The sequence below is a fragment of the Hypanus sabinus genome, chromosome 29 (genome assembly GCF_030144855.1).
Source record: "Hypanus sabinus isolate sHypSab1 chromosome 29, sHypSab1.hap1, whole genome shotgun sequence".
Classification (NCBI taxonomy): Eukaryota; Metazoa; Chordata; class Chondrichthyes; order Myliobatiformes; family Dasyatidae; genus Hypanus; species Hypanus sabinus.
In genome coordinates this window covers 7996367-8019630 of record NC_082734.1, presented here as the reverse complement: position 1 = coordinate 8019630, position 23264 = coordinate 7996367, and the positions used below count along the sequence as shown (strand labels likewise).

General features: G+C 45.7%; 1 protein-coding gene across 2 annotated transcripts in view; it reads left to right on the top strand.

Annotated features, from left to right (window-relative positions):
• Nucleotides 1–14656, top strand: part of zgc:92360 (uncharacterized protein LOC436988 homolog) — a 91905-nt gene extending 77249 nt beyond the window's left edge. For both annotated transcript variants that reach the window (XM_059953560.1, XM_059953561.1), the window contains 3 exons: nt 6516–6587; nt 8591–8822; nt 13323–14656. In XM_059953560.1, the coding sequence (XP_059809543.1) occupies nt 6516–6587; nt 8591–8822; nt 13323–13351 (333 nt within the window). In that variant the 3' untranslated portion in view covers nt 13352–14656. The remainder of the gene's footprint in view (nt 1–6515; nt 6588–8590; nt 8823–13322) is intronic.
• Nucleotides 14657–23264: the final 8608 nt, after the last annotated feature.

Here is a 23264-nt window from a genome sequence, read left to right as displayed (position 1 = left end):
AGAATTAAAGTAGTGGGCAAACATTTCTCTGCGTTACCTCGGTGGACTGAACTCAGCGATCACTGAAGCTGCATCCACACACATGGGCAATTCGAGCTCCTTGGTTCCCCTAGCCCTGCCGTGGTCCGTAGTGGAATAGACACACCAGTTCACATGAGAGATGAGGAACTCGCACACAGGGAACATGTTTACTCCCTGAACAGACTGTGTTTTTCAGAACCTTCTACAAACATTATTGCGGGTCAAAGAGCAGTTGGTCACATGACATGATCTCAAATTGTTGACAGGCTTGGAAGTGAGAGCTCCTGTTCATAATCGCCCCATGGCCCCCGAACTGCTTCTCATTTTCCCCTTGAAAGCTTTGGTCATCAGCAAAACTTTTACATCTGGAAGTCTGCAGTTCTGAAGGGGAATTCTGGTGACTTCTTCCCATTAATGAAGTCACTTCCCTATATAATTGGCAACCTGGTGCTTTTAGCATAAGAGGCAGGTGGTGGTTGCGACGTTCTTCATTTAGAAGGGAATGTGAGCATCCCTGCATGAGGTTCTAGCTCCAAGGTGACTTTCAGTGAACTAAGAGGTCAACTGTCTAAACTACTGTAGGCAGGGCTAGTCCAGACTCCAGTGCACAACTCAGACAAGCAAGACGGAGAGACTCAGTGGGGGAACAGACACCCCACAGAGATCGTGGAAAAGACACTCAATCATAAACACAAATCTGCCAGGTACTGGAAATCCAGATCAACACACACAAAATGATGGAGGAACTCAGCAGGTCATACAGTATCTATGGAGAGGAATAGACAGTCAAAGGTTCGGGTCAAGACCCTTCATCAGGGCTGGGAAGGGGAAGATGCCAGAATGGCAGCAGGGTAGACGGCACCCAATTCCCCGCTTCAAGCAAGTATACATCGTGGAGGTGTGGGTCAGACCACATTTGGAGTGTCGTGAGAAACTTTGGGCACTGTATCTTAGGAAAGATATGCTGACCCTGAAGAGGGGCCAGAGGAAGTTTGCAGAATGATCCAAGGAAAGAAAAGCTTATTAGCTGAGGAGCATTTAATGTCTCTGGGCCTATACTCAGTGGAATTTATTTAATTAATTAATTTATTCACCTACAGAGCGAAACAGGCCCTCTCCGGCCCTTCAAGATACACTGCCAGCGACCCCCCCCCCCCTCCCCAATTTAACCCTAGCCTAATCACAGGACAGTTTACAATCACCAATTAATCTACTAACTGGTACGTCTTTGGAGGAAACCAGAGCACCCAGAGGAAACCTATGCGGTCTTGGGGAGAACATATAAACTCCTTACAGGCAGCGGTGGGAATTTGGAAAGAAGAAGTGGGATCTCACTGAAACATGCCATGGTTTTGTGGAGAGGATGTTTCTAATAGTGGGAGGGTCTAGGACCAGAAGGCCCAGCCTCAAAACAAAGGGACACACCTTTAGAACTGAGATGAGGAGTAATTTCTACAACAAGAAGGTAGTGAACCTGCAGAATTTGTCACTACAGATGCCTGTGGGTGCCTTTGAGGAAGAGAATGGTAGGTAACGGGAGGGGGGGTTAAGGGTTACAAAGAGAAGTTGGGAGAATGACGTTGGGAAAAAATATCAGTTATAACTAAATGGCAGAACAGACGCAAGGGGCTGAATGGCCTCATTCTGCTTCCCCATCTTATGATCTTGTGGTCTTTCCAAATATAGGTTGGCATACCCAATACCTGGGACTGTCGGCTTTTCCACTCCTCACCTCTCCCCCAGCCCCTTCCTTCAGCCACACTTGTTCACTCACTGGCTCCCTCACTCACCTGCTCTCACCCTCGGACTCACTCACTCTTTTTCACACTCAAACAATTATGTTCCAAGGAAAAATCATTGTAGTTCAAACAGGAGCAAATGGAGCGTGCGCTACTACAACCCAAACTGCCGCATGTTCCCACTGATCGTAGGTTCGGTTCTGGCCTCAGGCACTCGGTCACTGTTCCCCGGTTCTCTCCCATATCCACTGTGGGCAGTATGGTGGAATAGCAGTTAATGTCACACCATTACTGGGCAGTATGGTGGGGTAGCAGTTAGCGTCACACCATTGCAGAGCCATTGGCCTGGGCTCAATTTCCGCCACTGTCTGTAAGGAGCTTACACCTTCTCCCATAACTGTAGGTTTCCTCTGGGTGCTCCAATTTCCTCCCACATTCCAAATAGGTACCAGTTAGTAGTTTAAGCAACACACACAAAATGTTGGTGGAACACAGCAGGCCAGGCAGCATCTATAAGGAGAAGCACTGTCGACGTTGAAGGGTCTCGGCCCGAAATGTCGACAGTACTTCTCCTTATAGATGCTGCCTGGCCTGTTGTGTTCCACCAGCATTTTGTGTGTGCTGTTTGAATTTCCAGCATCTGCAGATTTCCTCGTGTTTGCCAATTAGTAGTTTGCTGTGGGTGCGATTGGGCAGGGCGGGTTCATTAGGCTGGAAGGACCTGTTACCATGCTGAATCTCCAAAATAAAATAAAGTCTTTTAGACTAATTGGTCGCTGTGAATTATCTTTCGGGGGGTTAGTGGCAGTTGATGAGAAAGTGAGAGAGAAGAGGTCACGGGGATATAGTGGGAGAATGGGATTGATGGGTTTGGTTTGAGGACCAGCATAATGCAATGGGCCAAGAGGTCTCAGTCATTAATCAATATGAGAATAAAAATAACAATACAATCCTCTGCCTTACTCACTAGCTCCATCTAGTGATATATAATCAAATTACATAACCTACAACCTTAAGACAGACACACTTGATTGATCGCGAGGGAAATTGAGTTTCGTTACAGCCGCGCCAACCAAGAATAATGAAGAAATATAGCAATATAAAACCATAAATGATTAAATAAAAATAAGTTAATCATGCCAAGTGGAAACTAGTCCAGGACCAGCCTATTGGCTCAGGGTGTCTGACACTCCGAGGGAGGAGTTGTAAAGTTTGATGGCACTTCATTCTCCATATTTATGCAAAGTCCAGGTATAGGGTCTCGGGCCAAAACATCGCCTCTTTATTCCTCTGCATAGGTGCCACCTAATCTGCTGAATTCCTCCAACATTTTGTGTGTGATGCTCTCCTTTTCACTAAGCTTCATAGAACATGGTAGGGTGGTGGTTAGCATGACGCTTTACAGTACCAGGGACCTGGGTTCAATTCCCACCACTGCCTGTGAGGAGCTTGTATGTTCTCCCCTTGGCCACATGGGTTGCCACAGTCCAAAGACAAAACTGGTTGGTGTTTAATGGGTCCTGTGAATCGGCTAGGGCTGAATCGGGGTATTGTTGTGTGGCATGACTCAACGGGCCAGAAGGGCCTTTTCAGTTATTCCATTATGTCTGTCTATTTATCTATCTTGACTTCACCACTAATTACCACATCAGGGATCGACTTCATTCGCCATATACATTTAGGAATTTGCTGTGGTGTGATGTACAACAAAAAAAAACATTCAATAATATTCAACAACAATAAAGAAAGTGAATATATTAAAAAAAGTTAGACCTTAAATCAGATATGGAATAAAATGGCATAAATACAGTAAATACCAATGTGTATACACAATGTAACCAGCATTATAAAAAGTGGCACATACAAAAAGCAGGAGGAAATCAGCAAGTCATGCAGCATCTACAGAAATGGTTTAAAGTCTTTACTGTGTGGTGAGGAGGGGTCATAGAAAGAGGGGGCCAGGGAGACTAACAAGAATGGTTAGATTAGCTGCCTGAGGGAACGAAACTTCCGCAATGAACACTTGAATCTGACCCACGTCTCCAATGTCCCGGCCCAATTCCACTTGTTTTAGGGCTGTGAGAGTGAATGTGCCTGAGGCCTGCCTTGCAGAAGTCAGGATGGGACTGAAAAGGACTGAGAAGTGACACCTTCGGGTAGTCCAGAGACAAGTGCTAAACCAACAATGTTGGTTCAGTCTCCAGCGCAAGCCACACCACTACCTTTAACACTGAGGAGAAATGTGTGAATTGGTTAATGCTGTAAATGTTGTCAAAAATATCTCACTTGCTTAGAGGAAAAGAGCTGTAGCATGTGTGGCTGTTGTACTGTTTATCAGTATGCATGGAAAGCACCCATACCTTCTGGGCCGTGCTGCCCCAAATGCTTAGAATTTACTGATGCCTGTATACCACCTAGATTTTATTTACTCTCTATGTGGGACGCTGGAGCTCTCACTAAAACCCAAAGTTTGAAATAAATGTATTGCTTGCCTCTTCTTCTAAAACATTTTCCCTCCCCGTCTCCTCTTCTAATTTTTTCCCTCCACCTCTCCTCTTCTTCTATTCCCCACTCTGGCCTTTAACCTCTTCTCCTCACCTACCTATCATCTCCCCCTGGTGTCCTTCCTCCTTCCCTTTCTCCTATGGTCCACACTCCTATTTCTTCCCTTCCAGCCCTTTACCTTTCCCACCCACCTGGCTTCACCTATCACCTTCTAGCTATCCTCCTTCCCTTCTGCCCCACCTTTTTATTCTGGCATCTTCCCCCATTCCTTCTCAGTCCTGAAGAAGGGACAGCCCAAAACATTGACTGTTTATTCCCTTCCATAGATGCTGCCTGTCCTGCTGAGTTCCTCCAGTGTGTGGTGTGTGTCGCTGAACTGCATGTATGTCAATGTATACCATCCTGAGATTTAGTTTCTTGCAGGCATTGAAAGTAGATACAAAGAAGCACACTAAAATCAGTGAAAACAATGGTCACCAATATGGACAAGCAACCAATTTACAAAAAAAATACAAGCTATAAAATTCACAAATCAGTAAAATAATTTTGAGAACTTAAGTTGTCAAGTCCTTGAAAGTGAGTCCATAGGTTGTGGAGTCAGTTCAGGGTTGAAGTGAGTGAAGTTATCTACGCTGGTTCAGGAGCCTGATGGTTGAGGGGTATTGGCTGTTCCTGAATCTGGTGTTGTGGGACCTAAGGCTCCTGTACCTCCTTCCCGATGGCAGCTGAGGGAAGGGAGCATGGCCTGGATGGTGGTGGGCCTTGTTGATGGATGCTGCTTTCTTGTAGCAGCACTCCTTATGGATGTGCTTGGTGGCAGTGTGGCTCCCGTGTTCTGTATCAGTGGGTGTGGGAAGTATCCACACCTTCTGGACCATGCAGTGTTGGACACATAAACCCTACACACACATTGCTGTCCCCAAGACGCAAACAGAACTTACACCTCATCCACCCACTTCTGAAGGACCCCAGGAGCCCTCAGTAAGACCCATTTATAATCAACTTTTACTCTCAGCCCACTCACTATCTCACTATCTACTTTAGGAAGAAAAACTTCCTACAAGTAAGACAGTCTGTAACATTCATGACCCAAAGTGCTTTAGAACCAATGATATTTGGAAGTGTAGCTTCTGTTGTAAAGTTAGAATCATGGCTGCCCATCCATGCAGAGCAAGATCCCACTGGCAATACGGTCCATATCGCTGCTTTACATTGATTGAGGGACATCTTAGCCAAGCATGCGAGGGAGAACAGCCTGCCGCTCTTCAAAGTGGTGGTTTGGGGGATTTTTTTAACTTCCCAAGTTCACGTCCATTATTGTGAAAGGCATGCATGCATGCACAAGGTACAAATGCCACGAAGGTAAGTTTATTGCAGAGGACAAGATGAGCATGGACAAGTCAGTCAATATTAAATTAACAAATTATGCATCATTTACATGGGTGCAAAATAATCAACAACAAAACGTAATGTTATTAGCGCCATGAAAAAATAGGTAGGCTCTCATCTTAACATATTGTCTGAAACGGTGTGGCCTCCCTCGGTTCTTCACTAGCATTGTTTCTCCACTGGTATCACAGCACAGAATCACTCCCTATCTTTTGGTTTTCTGCCCGTTACACCGCTGGCAGCAATGAAGCTCCTCCCTCTGATGGCGTTTACAGTTTTCTTCATCATGTCAATGGCATCCTCTCAGTTTTCACTACAGTCAGTCATTCAGATCCCAGGTGGAGACTCAGGAATACCATCACGCTCCAGATGTAGCAGGATTCTTCATTGCAGTTTCCATAACAATTTTGTTTTACCGGGTCAGGGTCGTTAGCCCTGAGCTGAACCCCCAAACCTGGAGGACCAGTGGACCACTCTACCCTTTGACCTGTTTGGTGTGGGTGACCCAACCAAGAGCCAAAGCATAAACCCTGACTCCAGCCAACACAGCTCTCCGGGTCACTGAGGCACGCAAGCCTCCAAACCCTACGACAGGGTTGTGGTCCTCGTAGAGGATCTCTCCCCTAATATCGAGCGTCCAGCTCGAATTTTGCCCTCAGTTTCTGGAATGGGTCTTGAACTCACGACTTTCCCATTTATCGTGTGTATTTTATTGGGACGGCACAAACCCTTCACCCTCCTAATGTTGATTCCAGGGGCTGACCTCCTTGCAGTGGCTGCGAGCCCTGTGTAAGCAACCTGACAGCTCCGGCAACGGACACGGGAAGTAAGCTCCGACTCATTCAGTTTGTTCTCTTTCAGCAAACTGAAGGCTTCAAGAAGCGATGGTTCACACTCGATCATCGGCGCCTGATGTACTACAAGGATCCCCTGGTACGTATGTCCTCAAGATACTCAAACAGGCTTTCGGTATAGAGGTTATCTTTCCCTCACCTCTGTCTGTCTATCCCTCTCCATCCCCCCTCTTTCTTCCCACTTCCCCCCACCCTAGTCAGCCCATCTCTCCCTCCCCTCTCCATTCTCTCTCCCATCCTTTCCTCCTTTCTCTCCCTCCCCTTTACTCCCCTCTTCCCTTCTCTCTCCTCCTCCAATCTCTCCCTACCTCTCTTTCTCTGTCTGCCCTCTCCCTCTTGATTCCTCTCTCTGTCCCCTCTTGCTCTCTCTCTTTCCTTTCCTCACTCTCCCCCTCCTTCACCTCCTTTCACTCTGTCTACCTTTCTCTCTCTCTCCCTCTCCCTTTCTCTTTCTTCCCCTATCTCTCCCCATTGCTCTCCCTCTTTGCGTGCGCGCGCACACACACACACACTTACTTTCTCTCTCCCTCCTCCCCCGAGTGAGCTGGGCCTCTGGGCCTATACCCATGCTGAGTAAACCTGTGACCCTTTGCCTCACGTTCCATTTCTACTCTCCCACCTCCATTCAGCTCCCACTCTTCTAATCTCATACACCCCTCTCTCTCTATGTATCTCTCTATTTCATGTGCACCCACTGACCCTCTGGATGGTCAGTATAGGGAGACTATATACTTCTTGGATTAGAGAGCATGCCTTATGAGGAAAGGTTGAGCAAGCTAGGGCTTTGGAGTGGAGGAGGATGAGAAGAGACTTGATAGAGGTGTACAAGATGATAAGAGGCATAGATAGAGTGGACGGCCAGGGTGGAAATAACTAATGCAAGAGGACATACTCAAGGTGATTGGAGGGAAGTGTAAGGGTAAGTTTTTTGCACCGAGATTGGTAGGAGTGTAGAACACCCTGCCAGGGGTGGTGTTAGACGCAGACACATTAGGGAGATTTAAGAAACTCTTAGGTAGGCACATTTTTTGATAGGAAATTGGTAGACTAAGTAAGAGAGAAGGGTTAGGTTGATCTTAGAGTAGGTTAGACAGCGTACACATCATAGGACAAAGGGCCAGTAGCAAAGGAGGATGAGAGGTGATTTGATAGAGGCGTACAAGATGAAAAAAGGCATATATGTGGACAACCAGAGACTTTCTACTAGAGCAGAAATATCTAATACAAGGGGAAAAGACTTTAAGGTGATTGGAGGAAATTATAGGGGGATTTCAGAGATAAGTTCTTTACAGAGAGTGGTGAGTTATATTCTATGTTCTATGATTGGGGCAAGGACTGTAGTATGAAAGCAAGCATATTGAAAAAGGGAAACCTTCCAACAATACAATAGTGTAGCCAGCAGGTCCAGCCCTTGCTGAGCGAAAGTGGAAGTTACATTGCTTCCGATGTTGGTTCACTGATTTCACAACAGATTGTGTGACTTTTCACCCATTGCATAGAGCGCCCAGGAGATCAGAGACATCACACAGGGTTACCGCCCAAGTCCCTAGGCGTACAGTAAGTTAGCCTTCAGTAGTTAAGCGATTAAGCCCAAGAGCCATGTTGCCTCTCTGTAGAAGTCTAGTCAGACTGCACTTGGAGGATTGTGCTCAGTTCTGGCCACTCTATTAAAGAAAGAATGTGGAAACTTTAGAGAGGGTGCAGAGGAGATTTACCAGGATACTGCCTGGATTAGGAAACATGTATTTATGAGGAATGGTTGAGTGAGCTAGGGCTTTAGAGCCAAAAACATTTAGGTGTAAGGGTCTTGGCCCGAAATGTTTATACATTTCCATAGATGCTGCCTGACCTGCTGAGTTCCTCCAGCACTTTATGTGTGTTGCTTTGGATTTCCAGCATCTGCAGATTTTCTCGTGTTTGAAGGCAAATATTTTCTTTGGCATGGGGAGCGCTGCCTTAAAGCAGGTTCAGGAAGAAATTTCAAAGAGGACATGGACGCAGGGCTGCAGAAAGTGGGAGTCGCTGATCGAGGAGCCACTGGCAGCAAGTGTTAAAGGACCACTGTGCACATTATCCCCATAGGATGCATTCGCCAAGGGTGAGGTCTTCATCGGCAGCAGCGACAATGGGTACATGGTCAAAGAGGGACTGCCACCTGGCACACAGGGCAACGGGAGCTGGCAGTTCGGCATCACCATAGTAACGCCGGACCGGGACTTCCTGTTCACCTGTGAGACGGAAAGAGATCGCCGGGACTGGATAGCGGCCTTCAATGGAGTGATGAATCAGCAAATGTCACCACAAGAATACACAGGTATTCTCACTCAGTTCCTACGTCACAGCCATCTCCCCTTTTCCATCCCCCCTTACCTTTATCTGTTTATATCAGTGTCAGCCCACCTCACAGTTTTCTTCCGCATTCTTTCTCACGTCACTGTCTCTGCCTCCCAGATACTGACCTCCCTTTGCTCTATTTCCTCCTCCAACTCCTGGCCTCTTCCCCCTCCAGCCTCACCTCATTCACTCTGCCCCTCAAATATTCTCTTACCTCCATTTTCTTTTACACCTCTATCTCTCACTCTCTCCTCTCAAAGCAGACCTAGCTCTCTCTCTCTGCCTCAAATACTCCCCTCTCTGCCCTTCACCCTCCAGCCTCACCTCATTCTCCTCCCCCTCAAGTATCCATTCCTGCGGGCATATTCACCAAATCTATAGAATAGTAACTATAACAGGAGCAATGAAAGATCAACCAGAGTGCAGAAGACAACAAACTGTGCAAATGTAAATATAAATAAATAGCAATAAATAACGAGAACATAATGAGGGAGTCCACAGGTTGTGGGAACATTTCATAAGACTATAAGATATAGGCGCAGAAGCAGGCTATTAGGCACATCAAGTCTGTTCTGCCATTCAATCATGAGCTGATCCAATTCTTCCAGTCATCCCCACTCCCCTACTTTCACCCCATACCCTTCGATGCCTGGCTAATCAAGAACCTATCTATCTCTGCCTTAAGTACACCCAATGACTAAAGTAATTTTTCCGCATCTCTGTTCTAAATGGATGTCCTTCAATCTTGAAGTTGTGCCCTCTTGTCCTAGAATCCCCTACCATGGGAAATAACTTTGCCATTATCTAATCGGTTCAGGCCTTTTAACATTCAGAATGTTTCTATGAGATTCCCCCTCATTCTCCTGAACACCAGGGAATACAGCCCAACAGCTGCCAGATGTTCCTCATACGGTAACCCTCTCATTCCTGGAATCATTCTCGTGAATCTTCTCTGAACCCTCCCTAATGTCAATTATGGGGCAAGTGAAGCTATCCCCATTGTTCAAGAGCCTGATGGTAACTGTACCTGAACCTGGTGGTGCGAGTCCTGAGGCTCCTGTGTCTTCTTCCTGATAGCAACAGCAAGAAAAGAGCACAACCTGGGTGGTGGGGGTCTCTGATGATGGATGCTGCTTTCCTACCAAAGCTTTTCATGTAGATATGCTCAATGGAGGGGAGGGCTTTACCCATGATTGACTGGACCTAATCCACTGCTTTTTGTAGGATTTTCTGTTCAAGGGCATTGGTGTTTCCATACCAGGTTCATTTCACAGCCCACTACGTACACACCAACCATCAGTCATTTCCAATGATAATCTAACTTTATTGTCAAATTCCCAACAAATTGCCCCAGACCCTGCCACTCAACCACACACTCAGGGAAATCTACAGCAGCCAGTCAGCCTACCTTTGGGACAATGGAGGAAACTGGAGAACGTTGGGGAAGCCCATATAGTCACAGGGAGAATGAGCAAACTCCACAGAGACAGCACCCGAGGTCAGGATTGAACTAGGGTCTCTGGTGCTGTGCGGCCGTGGTTCCACCCGCTGCACCACCACACGGACGGAGGAAAAAAAGATCTGTGGAAAGCAGGACACAGCAAGAGTCCAGGAACCAGGGGGAGGAGGGGAGGACCTATGATAAGGAGGAGATGGGGGCTAATCTGGGAGCGGAACTGAACCAAAGTAAACTGTTATATCCTGCAGATGATATGAAGCCTTATCCTTGATTTAACCGAGAGATTAACATTTAATTAACTGAATTCAGGGGCCGGCTGTGAAGATCCAGTGATGAGAACACAGAGAGATGCAAATTCAATTCATAGAATGGACTAGGAGACCATTCAGCCCATCTTGTCCATTCCCAGAGAACTTCATTGGTTCCATACCCTGTCTCTTTCAAACAAGGTGAATTCTGGCATTAAGCACAGAGTTGACAGTGGGAAGCAATCTGGAATTCTGTAGGAAACTGGAGCATCCAAGGCAAAACTACAAGGTCACAGGGAGGACGTGCAAACTCCACACAGACAGTGCCAGAGCTCAGCATTGAACCCGGATCATTGGAGCTGGAAGGCCACAACTCTACCCATTGCTCAGGTGCACTGCCATATCAGGGCCTGAATCATAGACACAGGAGATCCCTGCAGGTGCTGGAAATCCCAAAGTAACACACACAAAACGCTGGAGGAACTCAGCAGGTCAGGCAGCCTCCATGGAGCAGCTGGCACTTCAGGAATGAAGAAGGGCCTTGCCCCAAAGTGCCAACTGTTTATTTCCCTCCATAGATGCTGCCTGACCTGCTGAGTTCCTGCAGCGTTTTGTGTGTGTTGCTCGGGACCCTAGTCAGGAGGTTTCCCAGAGTCACTGCTTACTGAAGGCAGTGAGAAGAGAGGGCAAGGCAAAGGAGGGAGTTAATGGGGACCAATAAAGAGTTTTTGTGTCCAGTACTTCCTTGATTTAGACCATGAAACCATAAGATATGATGATGATGATGACATCCGTCTGTCTCAAAAGATAATGGAGTTATGTGACCTCTCCAGGGCACAAGCCTGGGCAGAAGGTGTAGAAATCCTGATATGCCCAGTTGTCAAGGTCTCCCTCTCAACCTCACCAGTGTAGTCCAGAGGAAAGCGAAGCAATATATTTGGCATCACCTTGGCTGCAGGAGCTGCCAGGACGATTTTTGGTCTGGGTTTACTCCCATAGCCTTTGTCTATCTCCCGAAGCTGCCCATGTGGAGCTATTTACCCATAGCTGGGGATCTGGTTCACGTGCGCCAGAGCGTGTGCACACACCAGTGGGCCTCTGTAGTTTAGCTTGAGTCTGAAAGGAGTTCAGTTTCTATGTGGAGAACACGAAGGAGGAGGCACGACATGAGACTTGCTGTTGGAGAGGCTATGTACTGGCAGGGAGAGACTTACGCATTCAGCTCTCCTTTTTGAAAGACTGTTAGCCACTGGTGGAAGCTGAAACAACCTCTTCCTATCACAACAACCACTTGATACCAACCATAAAACATAGAAGCAGAATTAGGTCATTTGGCCTATCGAGTCTGCTCTGCCATTTATCAGTGTCTGGTCCATTTTCCCTCTCAGCCCCAATCTCCTGATTTCTCCCTGTTTCCCTTCACATGCCCTGACTCATCAAAAATCTATCAACCCCTGCCTTAAATTTACATAAAGGCTTGACTTCCACAGATGCCTGTAGCAACGAATTCCACAGAGTCACCAGTCTCTGGCTAAAGAAATTCCTCCTCATCCCTGTTCTGAAAGGATGCCCCTCTATTCTGAGGCTGTGTCCTCTATTCTTAGATCAAGTCAAATCAAGTCAACTTTTATTGTCATTTCGACCATAACTGCTGTACAGTGCATAGTAAAAATGAGACAACATTTTTCAGGACCATGGTGTTACATGACACAGTACAAAAAACTAGACTGAACTGCGTAATAATGAAAAAACACAGAGAAAGCTACACTAGACTACAGACCTACACTGGACTGCATAAATTGCACAAAAACAGTGCAAGCATTACAATAAATAATAAACAGGACAGTAGGGCAAGCTGTCAGTCCAGGCTTTGTGTATTGAGGAGTCTGATAGCTTGGGGGAAGAAACTGTTACATAGTCTGGTCGTGAGAGTCCGAATGCTTCGGAGCCTTTTCGCAGATGGCAGGAGGGAGAAGAGCTTGTATGAGGGGTGCATGGGGTCCTTCATAATGCTGTTTCCTTTGCGGATGCAGCGTGTAGTGTAAATGTCTGTGATGGCGGGAAGAGAGACCCCGATGATCTTCTCAGCTGACCTCACTATCCGCTGCAGGGTCTTGCAATCCGAGATGGTGCAATTTCCGAACCAGGCGGTGATGCAGCTGCTCAGGATGCTCTCAATACAACCCTTGTAGAATGTGATAAGGATGGAGGGGTGGGAGATAGACTTTCCTCAGCCTTCACAAAAAGTAGAGATGCTGCTGGGCTTTCTTTGCTATGGAGCTGGTGTTGAGGGACCAGGTGAGATTTTCCATCAGGCGAACACCAAGAAATTTGGTGCTCTTTACGATCTCTACGAGGAGCTGTCGATGTTCAGCGGGGAGTGGTCGCTCCGTGCTCTCCTGAAGTCAACAACCATCTCTTTTATTTTGTTCACATTAAGAGACAGATTAAGATTCACCCAACATAGGACATATCCTCTCCACATCCATTTTATCGAGGCTTTTCAACATTCAATAGGTTTCAAAGAGGTCACCCCTCATTCTTCTGAATTCCAGTGAGTAGAGGCCCAGAGCCATCAAACGCTCCTCATAAAACAAGCCTTTCAATCCCAGAATAATTTTCGTGAAGCTCCTTTGAACCTTCTCCAATGTCAGCTCATCTTAGATCAGGGGCCCAAAACTACTCATAATACTCTTTGGGAGGCCTCACCAGTGCATTATAAAGCCTCAGCATTACGTCATTGCTTAGTGAATTATTCTCGTCTCTCTTTCAGTGGAAGCTTACTTCAAGCACAGACGGTAGACGACGCTGGCCAACCTCTGACTTCCTACCCACCTTTACAGACAGACCACACAATGCTGCTGGAAGACATGGCGCCAACCCCTCAAACCATTACTGATGGAAGCAGATGCCAGCTCCCCAGAATCCTGGCTCCTCCTATGGGCTGGCAGATGGGAATAGCCTGGGGACTGAAGAGGGACAAGCACACTAGGCCTCATTAAGGGTTTCATTAACTGACTTACCAGAAGTGACTGCTCCTCTGCCTCTGACGTGGCAATGCTGTGATTGGCTCGTGGGGAACACAGTCAACAAGTCAGGTTCTCCAGCTGCCTTTTCCTGGTGGGGAGCTCTTCAGAAGCTGGAATTGCATGCTGTGAGGCACAGTTCACTGAGATCAGAAAACCCTAGCAGAATTATATGCCCCATTTAATTAATTAGGGACCAAAATAGAATAGGAAAAGGGGGAAATGATCAACAGAAGAAGAGAAGGGCATTCTTCAGAGGCTGAATAATAGGACAAGTGCAGACAGAGTACTCCGACCTATACACAGAAGAGCATAAGACCTAGGAGCAGAACTGGGCCACTTGGCCCATCAAGTTCACTCCATCATTCCATCATGGCCGAGTTATTATCCCTTTTAACCCCATTCTCCTCCCTTCCTCCTGACACCCTGATTAATTAAGACCCTACCAACCTTCATATATCCAATAACTTGGCTTGCACAGCCGTTTGTGGCTAAGAATTCCTCGGATTCACCACCCTCTGTATTTAACCAATACTCTAGCTCCCTGGAAGGCTTAGATTGGACAGTGTAAAGGAGTTTTCCTTTGTACTTAATCCTCAGCTAACCACCCTGGGAGCAAAAGGTGGGACAGTACAGAAGGAGTTTTCCTCTGCATCTAATCATTGCTCAACTTCCCTGGAAGAGTTTAATGGGACCTGGTAGAGGGATTGATCAATCCTCATATTCTAAATTGTATTTAATTCACTGTGGAACAAGAAGACAGGGTACCCGAAACATGAAAATGTTCGATTCCTCAGTACTGACATCCCTAATTTGTTCAGCCCTCAAAACTTCAATGAAATTTCTCCTCTCAGTTCAGAGACTCTTGCAGCTACTCAAGAAGAACCAGGGCTTTAGGCCGTTTGAATACCCACCCCATCGGTGGTCCCACCACGGTCTGAAGGCCTGTTTCAGATTCAGTAAGGCAACTGCTGATCAGCGATGGTGAAACATTCCTCAATGCATTAAATAATTTGACTGGGAAAATATAAGGAAAAAAAAAACATGTAAACCTTTCAATAAAATGGTGCAATTTTCCTGATATTTCCAAAACAGTTTCTCAACACACACTATGGTATAAATACCGAAACGTTCAGTACGCAACTAGTATTTTTTTTACAGAGACTCCACGATAACGGACAAAGAATATCGTGTTCAGTTGTGGTCACCTCATTATGGGAAGGATGTGGAAGCTTTCAAGAGGGTGCAGAGGAGAATTATCAGGATGTTGCCTGGATTAGAGAGCATAGAGGGTGAGCTGTGACTTGATAAGAGATATTTAAGATGATAAGAGGTATGGATTGAGTGAACAACCAGAGCCTTTTTCGACAAAAATGGCTAATACGAGAGGGCATAACTTTAAGGAGATTGGAGGAAAATGTAGATGGAATGTCAGAGGTAGATTTTTAAAGGGAGGTGTGTGCATGAAATGCTCTGGTGGAGTGGTGATAGAGGCAGATACATTAGGAATATTTAAAGAAATCTTAGATGCGCACATAGATGATAGTGTTAGCCAAAAAGAACTACAGTCTACAAATCAGTGAATTCGAATGAATGAAGAACAGTAGAAGTAGGCAAACTGATCATCTTTGTTCTTGACATGTGCATGAAGGAGATGGAGGTGGCCATTTTGTGAGGTTGTCCTTGCAGCCCCCAATTTTGTGAACTCCTTGAGATGATTCTTGCTCTGGGACCAGAGCAATTCAATGCAGACACAAGGAGCTTCAGCTAATGACCTGCTAAACTCTCAGACCAACAGGTTTGCAGGAGAAGCAATCTATAATCTCATTGACTCAGTGTCTGGGTCACCTGTTTTGAACCAGTTAAAGTTGAAAAGAACAAAGACACAAGGTTGAGAGCAGAGACCATAGAACAATGCTGGTTGTAGCCCTAGATAAGAGCCAGTAAGAAGGTAACCCAGGTAAGTCAGGTGACATTGAGTCAGTGGGATGGAAATGCATCACTTGAACTGATGAGAAACACTATAAAAGTCAGGAACTTCAAATACCAGGGAGCAAATAACTCTCCAGAGACCAACCATCATGGACGTGGATGACCCCAGGGACACGTGGAGATTGGAATGGGACTGCAAAGAATGCCTGGCCAGTGTAGACCCCTTCCCCAGGTAATACATTTTTCTCTGCATTGACTGTTCATGGAGGGTCAGGGATTCTAGAGGGGTGCAACACAGGTAGCTAGTTTGTGAACCCACATGCATTTTAGTTGAGATAAAGGTTACTTGTCGGTAATTCCAGATTCTCTCTGTCCTACTCCGATCTTTGTTACAAAGGGGTAGATCCTTATAACAATAGAAAAGTGGAAGGCTATGGAGAAGGGAAGAGAAGAGTTAGAGTTAGGTTAAAAGGGTCAGCACAACATTGTGTGCCAAAGGGCATGTACTGTGCTATCATTAATACATTATATAATGTGATGTGTAACGTGGGCAATCATGGTCATTCTATGTTCATGATTGTTCTTGGGAAATTTTTCTACAGAAGTTGTTTGCCATTACTATCTTCCGGACAGATGGATGACCCCAGCCATTATCAGTACACTTCAGAGGATGCCTGGCGTCAAAGGTCGCAGGACCAGAAATCATTATATACACCAGCTGCTCAATCGAACATCCACCACCTGCCCCCATGGCTTCATGTGACCCTGATATGGGGTGGGAGGGAGATGTGCTAAGCAGGTACTACACCTTGCCCAAGAGTGATGTGCAGGATAGAGGAGGGAAGGAGTGCCTTACACCTCTTTTGGTAGAGACAGATCTCCACCCTCACCACCCACTGTGCTGTGCTGACCTATATTCTGTGTCTAATCTGATACCAGAGCGTTGCAGTATATTGGGGGGTCACACAAAAGATAGCCATAATATAATGGGCAGAAGCGCCTGTACTATACTGTGATGTTCACCCACGTGACCCATTAAGCTACTAACCCATATATCTTTGGAATATGGGAGGAAACCAGAGCACTGAGAGGAAACCCACACAGTCACAGGGAGAACATATGAGCTCCTTACAGATTGTAGCAGAATTGAACCCCCGTCATGGTGCTGTAATAGCATTGCACTAACCACCATACTACCATGCCGCCTTTAATCGTAGCAGAAATAAAGAGTAATCAGCAGGTCAGGCAGCATCCATGAAGAGAGAACCAATGCTAGTTCTTCAGGTCAAAGATCAAAGCACATTTATTGTCAAAGTATGTATATATGAGATTTGTCTCCCTACAGGCAGACACAAAACAAAGAAACCCCAAAAAAACCCTTAAAAAACCATCAAACGCCCAGTGCATAGAGGGAAAAAGAATCATGCAAACAATAAAAGTAAGCAAATAGCATTCAGAACTGAAGTTTTATGAAAGACACAAAGCCAGGCATCACTACAGCCGGAGCAGACCACAGCCTCAGTTCAGCGCAGAGCCAAGTAAATGTTGCAGGACCACAGACGTGAAACCAGGCATAACTGCAGACAGAGTAGGCCACGGGCTCAGTTCAGCGCAGACCCAAGCTAACATTGCGGAGGAGTAAGTTAAACCAAGCAGAACTGCCCTCACCCCGACACCCTGACCTTTTCAATCTGGCCCAGCGCTTAATTCATCCAAACATCAGGACTTTCCTCACTCCTGCCTCCGCCTCCTCCCACCTCGGCTTGCCTAGCCTCACCACTGCATGCCTCCCCTTTGTTAGCAGTGATCACTGACAATGGAGTGGAGGTGGAAGTTTGACCTCAATCAAAACAGTGAACAGGGAGATGTACTCTAATGAGTATAAAAGTGCAGAGTTTGTACAGGAAACTGGTAAAGCTGCACTTGGAGTTTAGTGTTCAGTTTTAGTTCACCCATTTTAGGATAGGTGTTAATAAGCAACACACACAAAATGCCGGAGGAACTCAGCAGGTCAGGCAGCATCTATGGAAATGAATATACAGTCAATGTTTTGGGTTGAGACCCTTCTTCAGGACTGAGATGAAAAGGGGAAGATGCCGGAATAAAAAAGCAGGGAGAGGGGAAGGAGGCTAGCTGGAAGGTGATAGGTAAGGCCAAGTGGGTGGGAAAGGTCAAGAGCTGGAGAATAGGAAGGGAGAGTGGACCATAGGAGAAGAGGAAGGAGGAGGGGAGCTGTGGGGGAAGTGATAGGTAGGTGAAAAGAGATAACAGACCAGAGTGGGGAATAGAGAAGGGGGATAGAATTTGCTCACAAGAAGGAGAAATTGATATTCATGCCATTAGGTAGGAGGGTATCCAGATGGAATATAAAGTGTTGCTCCTCCATGTTGAGGATGCCCTCATTTTGGCACAAGAGGAGGCCGTGGACCGGCATGTCAGAACGGGAATGGGAATCAGAATTAAAATATTGGTCACCAGGAAGCCCTGCGTGTGGCGGATGGTGCGAAGGTGCTCGACGAAGCAGTCCCCCAATTTATGACAGGTAGCAATAAATTGGAAGGAGCTGCAGAATAGATTTGCAAAGATATTGCCAGGTCATGAAGAGAGAATGAGCAGGCTAGGACCTTATTCCCTAGGAGACTGAGAGATGCTCTTATTGAAATATATAAAATAACGAGGGGCATAGATGGGTGAATAGACAAGTTTTCCCAGGTCTCGGGAATGTTGATCCTGAGCGCATGAGAAAATGGGGGAGACAAAAGATGAGGAACAGAAAGGAGATCATTAAAATCCTTGGAAATGAGAGGAAGGAAAAAATAAGAGCCTAAAAGAAAATGAGCAAAGGGTTTCCGCTGATCCAGACGGGATTCTCACAGACGAGGAGGTACGGAATATTACACATAGATGTTGGAAATCATGCCTGAGACAGGAATGAGCTGACGGGGCAGCAAACGGGCTTGAGCGCCAGAGAGGGAGGAGAGTGTGAGGAAAAGGTGGTAGCAGGAGGAAGGAGAGAGAGAGAAGGGAAGGATCAAGAGCGGAAGAGGAGAGGAGAAGGGGAGTAAACAGGGTGAGGGAGGGAAGGGAAGGGAGAAAGAATGAGGAGGGAAGGAGCATGGAGAGGGAGAGAATGGGGGAATAGAATGAGAAGGGAGAACAGGAAAGGAGGAAGGGTGAATGGGGAGAGGGGTGAATTGGGAAGAGTGAAGGGAGAATAGGAAAGGATGGAATGAATGGGGAGGGAGAGATTCAGAAAGGAACGCAGAAGGGAAAATGAGAGAGCAACTGAGGAAAGGCAAGGAAGATGAAAAAGGATAATTGAAAATGTGATTGAAAAGAGGGGGTGTACCAGTAAGTGAATGAAATGGAGGGAGAGAGGGAGATGAAAATGAAAAGAAACAATTGAAGAACAGAGAGAGAGCCTGAGAGATAGAGAGGCAGCAGAAGTAGGTGGGAGAGTGAAAGAGATTCAGGAAGTTAGAAAGGAGGGTACAGAAACCCATTTTCTGTCACCTGAATGAGGCCCTCCACCCAGCAAGTGAGATGCTGGATTGCACGACTACAGAAAGCCCACTTGATTGATGGCACAAAATTCACGCGCTGAGCTGCAGTGGGAAGAGACAAAAGAATAAACCCGTTGACGGGAGGTAAGGCTGCAACACTGTTTTATTTTGGATGAAGTGAAGAAGAATGTGGGAATTCCTCTGAAGCCTGCACGGGTGGCCAGGATGAAGGGAGAGCAGGAGTCGCTACCACCCTGGATCAGTGTAAGCTCAAAGCAGTATTTTTCTACTTTGTATTTACATACCTAGTTCCGTTTCTTCTTTGAATGTCCTGTATATTAGCTAGACTCTGGAAGACTAACAGGACTACTTGACTGGATAAGGCATCACTCAGGACCCAGGACTGACTCCATCTGGGGAGGTGGGGGAGAGAGGGAATAAGGGGGTAATCACAGCACTTCTCCTCCCAGCTCTGACAGGTGTTTAGCAAGGATAAGAAGGAGTGTATTTTAACGATCTTTCCCCCTGCCTGCCTGAGCACACTTCTCTAAGCCAGCCTTTAACTCAGAGGCTGAAAGACAAAGTTTGTACAGAACCCTGGTCAGCATCAGTGTTCAAGCCGATTATGTCTGCAGACAAAGTAAGAAGGCTATGAAGTGTCGAAAATATTAACCTATTTTTTTGAAGATCTTTGAAAAGTTTTCAATAGGGTGGACACACACTCAGTGGCCACTTTATTAGCTAGGAGCCCATCTACAAAGTTCAACATGTTATGAGTTCAGAGATGCTCTCTGCAGACTGCTGTTGTAACACATAGCTATTTGAGTTACTGTCACCTTCCTGTCGGCTTGAACCAGTCTGGCCATTCTCCCCAACCTCTGACATTAACAAAGCATTTTCACTGACAGAACTGGATGTTGTTTTATTTTCAGTAAACTCTAGGACCTTTTTTATGCCATGGACCCTTACCATTAACCAAGAGGTCTGTAGAGCCCAGGTTGGGAACCCCTGTTCTGAGACTGTTGTGCATGAAAATCCCATAAGATCAGCAGTGTCTGAGATACTCACACCACCCTATACGGCACTAACGATCTTTCCTTGATCAAAGTCACTTAGATCATATCTCGTACATGTATCTTGGTATATGTGACAATAATAACCCAATATTAATGCCAATGCCAGTACTAAGTAAATGGCAAGTGAAAAACCCATTTTGAATGCAATCCATACAGATCAGTTCACAATATATTGTGATAGCATTTGGGAAGAGCAATACCAATCTGTTCTAGAGAAAGCTGAGTGCAGGCATAAAGGTCACGACAAGGTAGGTTATGAGGTTAGTTCATCTTTCTCATCCAATAGTCTGATAACAGTGGGATAGAAGCTGTCTTGAGCCAGGTGAGGCATTCTTTCAGGCATTTGTATCTTCAACCCAACGGAGGAAAGAATGCCTGGAGTGGGAGAGGTCTTTGATTACACTAGCTGCTTTACTGAAGCAGCGAGAAGTGTCGACGGGTGTCTTTGAAGGAGAGAGATGTATCCAGAACTCTCTGCAATTTCTGAATGTCTTGCTTTGATAATGTATTGATAATGATTGCTGTTGGATAATGGCGACAAGTCAAATTTCCATGAGACCATATGGCACAGGAGAAAAATAAGGCCATTCAACCCATCGAGTCTGCTCCACCATGGCTGCCTGTTAACTCTCTCAGCCCCATTTTCCTGCCTTCTCCCCATTTTATTTAATGCCCTTACTAATCAAGAACCTATCAACCTCTGCTTTAAATATACCCAAAGACTTGGCCTCCACAGTCATCTGTGGCAATGAGTTCCACAGACTCACTACCCTCTGACTAAAGAAATTCTTTTTCATCCCTGTTCTAAAGGGACCTCCTTGTATTTTGAGACTGTGCCTTCTGGTCCTAGGCTCTTCCCATCCTTGCCACTATAGGAAATATCCTCTCCCCATCCACTCTATCTATGCCTTTCAATATTCGTTAGGTTTCAATGAGATCTCCCCTCGTTCGTCTAAACTCCAGCAAGCACAGGCCCTGTACCTCTCCAATGTCAGCACATTTTTTTCTTAGATAAAACTGCTCACAATACTCCAAGTGTGGTCTAACCAATATTAGAGTTTCCTCGCTGAGGTGGTCTGTCTTCTGAGGAAGCGGCACTCTTTCCTGAGCATGGCCATCAACATAGTTGGACCAGGACAGGCTATTGGAGATTTTTGCATCAAGGAACTTGAGTATCTCAACCATCTCCACACCAGCACCATTGGTGCACTGGGTGGAGTGTGGTCTGCATGCTGCACCCCACCACCTTCCTGAAGTCAATGACCAACAGTTCTGTTTTGCTGACATTCAGGTGCAAGTTCAAAAAGAAGTTCAAAATCCATTTATAATCAAAGTACAGATATGTCATTTTCATGCAGGCATGCTCAATAAATCCATAATAGAATAATAACCATAATAGAATCAATGAAAGACTGCACCAACTTGGGCACTCAATCAGTGTTCAAGAGACAACAAGTTGTGCAAATACAAAATAATAATAAATAAATAAGCAATAAATATCAAAAACATGAGATGAGGAGTCCTAAAAAAAACTGAGTCCATAGATTGTGAGAACATTTCAGTGATAGGACAAGTGAAGTTGAGTGAAGTTATTCTAGATCCTGGTGGTTGAAGGGAAATAATTGTTCTTGAACCTGGTGGTGTGAGTCCTGAGGCTCCTGTCCCTTCTTCCTGATGGCAGCAGTGATAAGAGAGCATGTCCTGGGTGGTGGCGATCCCTGATGATAGATGCTGCTTTCCTGAAACAACACTCCATTTAAACATGCTCAGTGTTGGGGAGGGTTTACCCATGATGGACTTGGCTGTGTCCACTGCTTTTTGTAGGATTTTCTGTTCAAGGCTGGAAGTTCCATTGCAGGTAACATTTCCATCAAACTACAGACCAGAAAGAAAATGTTCAATGGACTAGGCTTGAAGCCACTAGAGTTTGGAAGAGTGAGGCGACTTGATTGAAACACAATTGGATTCTGAGGGGTCTTAATAGACTGAATGTGGAGAGGGTGATTTCCTTCGAGAGAGAATTGAGAATTGGTGGACACTGTTTAGAAATAATGGTTGACCTTATAGATCAATAGTCTATTGACTGGCTGCATCACAACCTGGTAAAGAGATACCAATGATTTTGAGTGGAAAAACCTACAAAAGGTGGTGGATTCAGCCCAAGTACATCACAGGCAAAGCCCTCCCAACCGTTCAGCACATCTACATGAAACCTTGGCGACAAGAAAAGAGCATCCATCTTAGAGATCCTTATCACCCAGGCCAGGCTCTTTTCTCACTGCTACCTTCAGATAGAAGGTAAAAGAGTCTCAGGATTCACACCACCAGGCTCGGGAACAGTTACCACCCCTTAACACCAGGCTCTTGAACAAGAGTGGATAACTACACTCATTTGCCCCATCATTGAGATGTTCCCACAACCAATTATCTCACATCAAGGACTCTTTTATCTTGTCATTTCATGTTCTTGTTATTTATTACTATTTATTTATATTTGCATTTGCAGAGTTTGTTATCTTCTGCATTCTGGTTGATCTGATTAGGTGGGCAGGCATCAGGAAACCCGAGAAAAGATACTGCCAGCATTCGAAGTTGCCCACCAACGCCACAGGCTGCAACTGCTGCAGGTGTTACTTAGGGGAGCAGTCGACTTACAACTGAGACCACTCAAGCAGTTAAGGGAAGACAGACACGCATGACATGGTTGTTAGAAGTAAACACATTCATGATGCGTGCGTTTTATCGAGTAACGAAACTTGAAACTGACATGACAGAATAGAGGGACAAATTTAGTCAACAGCTTATCGCTCCGTGCAAGTAAATGCACAATGAATAACTGATCAATGTATAGAGCGAGAATAAAAAATAGCTTAATCCCTATAGACATGTTCAACCAATTAAAACAAGGTTGCACAAGAGCTAGAAAGAAACCAAGCTAAAGATCACAATGCTATACAAGAAAATAAAGATGTCACATGTTCCCCTCCCCCTGAAGCACTGATGAAAATAAAATTATTTCAACAACTGCTCCGCAACCTGTCAGTAATAGGACCAACACAGATGTAGAGCCCCCGCAGAATGCTGCTGATGAAGCTGAGCTCACAGACAAGATTATCCACAGTTAACATCACTCTAACAGAACAGATGGGCACTGACCCAACAAAAAGACCCTACATAC